Here is an 8,209-nt window from a genome sequence, read left to right as displayed (position 1 = left end):
CGAGCTCGTTAACAGAAATATTATTATTTTGTTAGCTGTGTGTCACCTCACCCCTGCTCACTCATTACACTGTACACTCCTGTGCTTATATACAACACAGTCCTACAGCACGGCTGAAACGGACGCTGGCCACAGGAACTGCATGATTCAACCAGTTAGACTTTTTTGTATGGGAACTTTTTCAAAAATATACGTTTATGTATGCAAACGTGGCTTTGTCTAATTGCACACATTTACATACTTAATAAGCAATAAAAAACCCCAAACCTCTAGTCTTTTAATGATAGAATTAAAACAATTATTTCACTGTGACTCTCAAAGAGACTTTTCAGATTTTACACTTTGTTGGATTTTATTTTTTATGGTTTAATCTAGAAAATACCACGTACTGTTATAAAAAAATATATTTTATGCCATTGTTCAGTATAAAAGCTAAACTAAATCCAACATTAATCAACATGATGGGGCAATTCCACGGGGACAGATGAACATTATGAATGTAGCGTAATTGGAAACTGAATAAAAAAGTTTTCAAAATACAAACTGTGGTTGAATGTGTTTTATAGTTAGTGTGGTTTATAAAGTTTAAAAGGGAAATTGATGTGTACGTCCTAATTACATACGTAGATAAGTAGACATGATTTTAATGTGAAGTGGGTGGAGCTTAAAGTTTCAGACAGTGCTCTGGTTGCCAGTAAAATAAAGTTTTTTTTTTGTTGAGGTATTACTACAGTATAAGAAGTAAAATAAGTTATAGATGCAATTCATTCCTATATTTGAAAACGATAGACGAGACCTTAAACAAACCGGCTCTCCAGCCTCATTACGCTGCTGTTACTCGGATAAAGTGTTTATTTTTTACTTTCCCGCTCATTAAATCTTGTTCTGTCCTCACAGTCAGTGAGTGATGAATTATAATCACTCTTTGTGCTGTGTGTTTTTGTTATGGACATTGACAGCGCCCCCTGCTGGAGTGGAAAACACTGTGTGTGAGTCTGTGAGTGTGTGTCAGTGTGTGTGAGTGTGTGTGAGTGTGTATGTGTGCATGAGCATCTGGGTGTGGCTCGAGCCTTGCAGGTCATGAGCAACATAAAGAGCCATTTCGGACAGGATGTGGAGAAACAGGGCATCAAACTGCCGAAGATATGGAAGGACACCAACAGTAAGGTGAGGTTGATCTGTTCTGGAATGTTCCAGTCATTTTGAAGCTGTTTTGGCTTTGTGCTTCTTTTAAATAATGCGATAGTAAAAGTTCACACAGTTTTATTACACCTTCTAACGCTCAGCTGCCCTGAACACCATCTCTGTGATAAACGACTTTTAATAACTCTGTTTAGCGAGCATTTTTTTTTCAAGTGGCTCCACATTTAGTAAAAAGTCGTGTAAGGGACAGTTCAATGCCCTTAACAGCCGAAAATGAACATTTCATGACCTTCTGCTTCTCTACTCCTCTGCTATTCCTATCCTGTGGACTTTTCCCTGTGTCTTTGCAGATCCCTACAGACCGGACCATGGTGGTGGAAGGGGGCGTTTCTGTAGGAGGAGGGGGCGTGGCTGTGAGCGGGGACTCTTCAGAGATTCCTCGCAAGCGTAGACAGCGTTATGTCGAAAAAGATGGGAAGTGCAACGTGCATCACGGCAACGTGCGTGAGACATACCGCTACCTTACGGACATTTTCACCACGCTCGTGGACCTGAAGTGGCGCTTTAACCTGCTGGTGTTCACGCTGGTCTACACGACCACGTGGATCTTCTTCGGGTTGATCTGGTGGCTCATCGCGTACATCCGTGGTGACCTTGAGCACACAGATGACAGCGAGTGGACGCCGTGCGTGGCCAACCTCAACGGCTTCGTCTCGGCTTTCCTGTTCTCCATCGAGACGGAGACGACCATCGGCTACGGCTACCGCGTCATCACGGAGAAGTGTCCCGAGGGCATCGTGCTGCTGCTGGTGCAGGCCATCCTGGGCTCCATCGTGAACGCTTTTATGGTGGGCTGCATGTTTGTGAAGATCTCGCAGCCCAAGAAACGCGCCGAGACACTCATGTTCTCGCAGAACGCCGTCATTTCAATGCGCGATAACAAACTGTGCTTGATGTTCCGTGTAGGAGATTTACGCAACTCGCACATCGTGGAAGCATCGATCCGAGCCAAGCTGATCCGCTCCAAACAGACAAAGGAAGGAGAGTTTATTCCGCTGAATCAGACCGATATCAATGTGGGGTTCGACACCGGTGACGATCGGCTCTTCCTCGTGTCTCCGCTCATCATCTGCCACGAGTTTAACGAGAGCAGCCCGTTCTGGGACATCTCGCAGGAGCAGCTTGCGCGGGAAGAGTTTGAGATTGTGGTCATTCTCGAGGGAATGGTGGAGGCCACAGGTGAGCCGTATGTTATGACATTTGCCTCATGCTATGTAGCGAAATGTGTAGCGTAATTTCTCCCATGCTTTTAGATTTAGAAGTCTGGACGTGTTTAAGATAAAAGACAAGTACAAAATACAAGCAAACAATGTGTGTGAGAGTGCGCGTGTGTTTCTGTAAGAGAGCAAAAGGAATCAATGTGAAAGTGGAAGGAACTGTCATAACATCACAGGAAACCTGTGTGTGTGTGTGTGTGTGTGTGTGTGTGTGTGTTTTGTGCAAATGATGAAATTTACTTATAAGAAAACCTGAATGAACATGTGCCTAAAATCAGAAATTCCAAACACACAGCTAAAAGTCACAGTAAAGTGAATGTGTTTTATTCGGTGCTTTTTAAATAAGTCTTTAGCTGTTGGTTCACTTATTCATCATGAGGAGAAAAACCGGGAGAGGAGAGTGGGCTAAAAACCTGACCAGAATGAACTCCTGAACACTGAGGCTTTTTTGTCATTTAGCCGTTTTTTTTGTCTGTACTTCAGAGTCGTGTTTCAGCTGGAACGGCGTTCTCGGTGGGACAGAAGTGCACTCACGGCCTTCGAGTGCCTTCCATATGATCCAAAACCATCTAGAAATGATAACTCATTACATAACTAGCAGAAAAATATCTGCAGCGGTGTGAAATATGGAGCATCTAAACTCATTACTGCTGAAGAGAAATAAAGCTAGTGGACCGTAGCGGTGTTGAAACACAGCATCTGCATCAGCATGAGAGGGAAATGTGCTTTTACATTACTGTGGGAAATAAGAGTAAAGAGTGGGACGATGTATAAAAATAATAACATCTGAAAAAGACATTCCATTATGCTCCAATCTGCTAACTTTTTTTTTATTGAATATGGTATTTGCTAATGGTGTGGAAGCTAGCCAGCTAGCTAACACAATAATAAAAAAATATTTAATCTATATTCAGAAATATTTATCATTTTCACCAGCTAGCTAGTTAGCTAAAATGAGCTAACCTAACTCTTATTAATTAATGTTCACAATCTTCAAGATTAAAGCTATCTCGCTAACTAGCATCAGATTTAATAGGAATTGAATAAGAATCTTCACAGTCTTCAAAGAACAACTTAGCTAATGTTGGAAAACCTGACAGGATTTCTGACAGGATTTTAAGTCATGCTAATAAATGTTCATAATCCTCAGGGGGGACAAAAACAAGCTAGCTAAGAAGCGCTAACCTGACAGGATTTCTCAGGGAATTTTGTATTTATAATTTTCTCCATTAAAGCTAGCCAGCTAGCTAACATGAGGTAAACTGGTTTCCTGGAGGATTTTATAGCCGTGTTCATTGCTACGCAGCACGCTGGGACCGTGTTATATTTATTTCACATGAGCATAATTTGATCAAAACAGGAATTTACTGTATTATTTAAGAATTTAGCTTTTTGTAACCCAGAATTCTGAAAAAAATTAATAAAAAATAGAAGAAATGTAATTCTGATTTACTGACGCAGGAGGAAATATCTTCAGCTATAACAGGTCAAAACTGTCAATCTGCTAATTCTTCAATATTGTTTATTCCTTCAATACTGATTCACACACACACACACACACACACACACACACACACACACACCCCTCTTCAGGGCTAACCTCAGCAGAACAGGAACATGTTCTTATTCTATTCTATTTATAGGAAAACGTGCAAATATTCAGCATTGTGTATGTGTGTGAGTTTTTAATCCGGAGGGATGACCTGACCAGCAGAATAAATACACAAGTACGTGCTTCACATATTTACACCTCTCTCTCTCTCTCTCTCTCTCTCTCTCTCTCTCTCTCTCTGATGTTCAGACCCTTGGTTTTAATACCTACTTTTACTGCCGAGTTTCATCCTCCGTTTTTCTGACAGAATTATTTACCGTCAATCCTCTGAGACGCATCTCCTCCATCTGTCTCCCTTCATTTAGAAACCTGCTCCATTATTGGATCTGTGTAATTTGACAGCACTTTAAGCCTTTTAAAGCGTTTACGCGTTTGTCTACATTCACATTCCACTTAACGGTGCTCTCAAATCATGTTAGATTACCCAGCATGCATCACTCTGGAGCTCGTCTGTGAATGGGAACTGCACCGAAGGTGGTCATGATCTTTGGTTTAAACACCGTTAGTGATCTTTGGTCCATTTTTAAAGATCAGGAATGACCTCTGACCCTGAATCAGTTTGTTTGCCAGGTTATGTGCTATGGGATTGATCAATTTGTACTGTGATTATGAAATGAATCGTTATTTTGAACCAATTATTTTTAACGAATTGGTCAAACTGATTCAGCTGGATTGTGAACCTGTTCAACTGATTCATTAAAATATAATCAGTTTAAAAAAAAAGATCTGTTCACTATTGACCTTCGACCCTGAATCAACGTGTTTATAAAGATGCTTTGACAATAATAATATATATGTCTGATCTTTTTTTTTGTTCTGCAGTATTAAATCCATGGATTGAAGCAGGAAAACTTGTTCTGCGTGATAAAGATACTCACCAGAATCCATGACAGTGTCATCTATTTGCAACCCACACACTTTTCAGGGCTTTAATATAGGACTAAAAGAGTTAAGGAAGTTTTTAAAACTCCAGACTCATTTCCTCCAGCCTTGAGCTAAACCAAATTTTTCTATTTACTGATCCCGTTTTTTTAATTAGTGCCTTTGTAGAGCTTCTTCTGCCAGAAAGTAGGCTGATCTTCACTAACAAGGGCACGAGGAGAGAGAAGGGAAGATCACGCAGCAGCTCCATTAGGAGAGATGTGATTAACCCATTCAGCGTCTCACTCTTGGCAGGGTATGGGAGATGGAGTGAGTGTGGATGAGAGAGAGGAATCGAGGAGATGGAGTCGATCTCGCGAATTCTCGCTTCTTCTCGGGTTTTTATTTCCCAGAGATGGCTCTGTCGATGTGCACCGAGCTCCTGCTCCTGTCTGAAACACACACTGACACACACACAATACCTGAACCAATTAGCGTGGAATAATTGCACTCTGTGTCAAGTGTATTCACCACCAGTGTTCATTAGTGACTCCCGGGGAAATTCCGGCGCTGATCCCTCCGATGGCACGGTGAACAAAAGACACGAGTTTTATATCTGAGTTGCAGCTCACACACCGTTAGCACCAAGCGTGAAAGTGATGATGTCAGCTAAAGTGCGTTAGATCCTCGTTTCTGCTCTTGAGTTCAGATCAGGGCCGAGTTTCCCAAAATCACAACAACGATTAGATCAGACAGAGAGACGGGGGAGGGGGGAGGGGGAGGGGGAGGGGGTGTTAATGTGAAGCTTGCTCTGCCATTTAAGGATGATTTTGTGCTGTAATTTTTTTTTTTTTTTTTTTTTGAAAACAGATATGAGCACAATGAAATGTCTGTGGATTTTTCTACCAAACCTGGAGGTGATCGACAGGGAGCGTGAAAGACAATCACTCCCACCTAAATGACAGTTACAGTCTCTTCAGGCATTTTCATCACTTTTCACATCATGTTTATTCCTTACAATGGAAATTTAAACATGAACTAAAGTTCTCTCTGAGCTCTGAAACACTCACCGAGTCGTACAAAACCCGTATATCTTATTACCTGCTCTACAGGAAATGATCAGATCTCAGCGTCGGAGTGTGAAAGGACAAAACAAAGTGCACGCTGGTGTGTGTCTTGAGCTCAGTAACGCGCTGTGTGAATTTGCAGAAGATCGGAGAAAGTCGAAATTTTCACCTCAGATTAAAAAAACAGTAAGGGGTTAGTGTTTGTGTTTTTTTGGGTAAAAACCGACTTTCTCAGATTTTCCACAAATTCACACAGTGTGTTCGGGAAGTTGTGACAAACACATCAGGGCAAGTTTGGTGTTCCTCTGACGTTCCTATCATGCTCACCAGCTCCTCAGAAGGTCTCAAACGTGCCTGAGGGGACTGTAACAATCAGCGTTCCAGCCGATCAGATCCTCTCTTTATTCTCCTGTACATGATGATGATGATGATGATGATGATGTTTGTGTGTGTGTGTGTGTGTGTGTTTAGGGATGACGTGTCAGGCACGCAGCTCGTACCTGGACTCTGAGGTACATTGGGGAGAACGCTTCACCCCTGTGCTCTCTCTGGAGGAGGGATTCTATGAAGTGGACTACGACAGCTTCCACCAGACGTATCCTACTCCCACTCCCACGTGTTCGGCACGTGAACTCGCAGAACTCGCCAAAAAAGGGGAAGACATCCCTCTCCCACCGCTCACCCCACCAATCCTGAACCAGAACCAGAACCCGGACGGAGAAAGAGGAGAAGGAGAGTGGGATGAAGAAGGAGAAGTGGAGAGCGTCAGCAATGGCGATGTGAAAAAAATGGACACTGAACATTAAAAAAAAATGAGAATGACGAACACGAACCCTTCCTGTAGTGCGCACTACTTAGGGATGTTTTGTCCCATTACACCACAACATCTGTTTAGGTTTTATAGCAATTCTGTACCATTTATTTTTTTTAAAACTCGGTTTATCTTCTCGTCATCTCAGTGATGAGCACAGCTGCGTCCCAAACGCTGATGTTTAATAGAAATAAACGTATAGAAACGGCATGACTTTCTAGAACTCTATGTAGCCTATTAATAAAGGACACCACATTAGGAACACAGCCTAGCAAACAAAGACACTGAATATCAGATCACATATCTGTAACATAAATACGGTGTTAATCACCATGTATGAAATTGTCCTTAGCAAGCCCATAATTCTGGAAATCATTTTATAACCTCGTTTCACTTTTGGTAGACCTTTCAGCCGCCTCATCTCTCCTGAACTGAACAGAAGGGTTCAAGTGAGCTGATGCAGATTAATTCAGATATTTACACAAACGCTGTGTCATCAAACTTAGGAGTGTGTTACACTTTTCGAGACAATCCACAGAGCGACTGTTCACTCATTATTTCAGAATATTAGATGATAGATATGGAATAAATAAAGTTCCTCCAGCATGGGCTCCATTTCTTCAGCTCTTATTTGATTTATTAGTTTAATGTTGTGTCCGGAATTATATTGTGATTTTTAAGCACATTTCTGATTTTAAGCTTGAACATTCCTGAGGTAATCAAAAATAAATTCACACCTTTAAGTGTATTTAATATTCTCACACACGCGCAGTTAACGGGTTTATTTTGTAAGTACATGTCGCCCCCTTGTGGTCATTATTATACAAATAGCAACCATCGGGGTCCAAGCACTGAACCATAGACAGAAATTATATTTATAGAATATGTGCTGTACACACAACAGAAAAAGATAGGAAACACCTTGTCAGTGAATAAAAACTTAAACACACAAGTTTCTTCTTCTTTACCTGAAAAATGTTATAACTTTTGGATATTTTGGAGATAATATGATAGTTAATTATTTTGTATAGATATGTCTAATTTGACTCATCTGATAGTTACATTCTACATTCATAGTGATTGAATACAGAATTCAGAACACACTGCAATTCATTACAAAAAAAATTATTTCCCAAACTGTGGTCTGGATGCGTCGGAGTGTGAAAGGACAAATCAAAGTGCACGCTGGTGTTTGTCTTGAGCTCAGTAACACACTGTGTGAATTTCCAGAAGATCAGAGAAAGTCGAAATTTTCACCCCAAAACAAACAAACAAACAAACAAAAAAAACAGTAAGAGTTAGGGTTCTAGTAAGGGTTCTGACACTTGAAAAGAAGTTTATACTTTACGGATTCTTGGTAAAACGACAAGCTGCATTTTATTTGTCTTATTAACTTTAATTTGAGAGAATAGAGACGATCTGATTGGCTGGAACGCTG

General features: G+C 41.0%; 1 protein-coding gene across 1 annotated transcript in view; it reads left to right on the top strand.

Moving 5' to 3' along the window:
• Positions 1–7,696, top strand: part of kcnj21 (potassium inwardly rectifying channel subfamily J member 21) — a 20,475-nt gene extending 12,779 nt beyond the window's left edge. Inside the window, exons 2-4 of the mRNA XM_017452903.3 lie at positions 960–1,167; positions 1,494–2,382; positions 6,432–7,696. Of these exons, the coding sequence (XP_017308392.1) occupies positions 1,081–1,167; positions 1,494–2,382; positions 6,432–6,766 (1,311 nt within the window). The 5' untranslated portion in view covers positions 960–1,080 and the 3' untranslated portion in view covers positions 6,767–7,696. The remainder of the gene's footprint in view (positions 1–959; positions 1,168–1,493; positions 2,383–6,431) is intronic.
• Positions 7,697–8,209: the final 513 nt, after the last annotated feature.

This window comes from Ictalurus punctatus, chromosome 23 (assembly GCF_001660625.3).
Source record: "Ictalurus punctatus breed USDA103 chromosome 23, Coco_2.0, whole genome shotgun sequence".
Lineage (NCBI taxonomy): Eukaryota > Metazoa > Chordata > Actinopteri > Siluriformes > Ictaluridae > Ictalurus > Ictalurus punctatus.
Note: the sequence above shows the minus strand (reverse complement) of the source record. Positions and strands in the feature narration are given on the sequence as shown.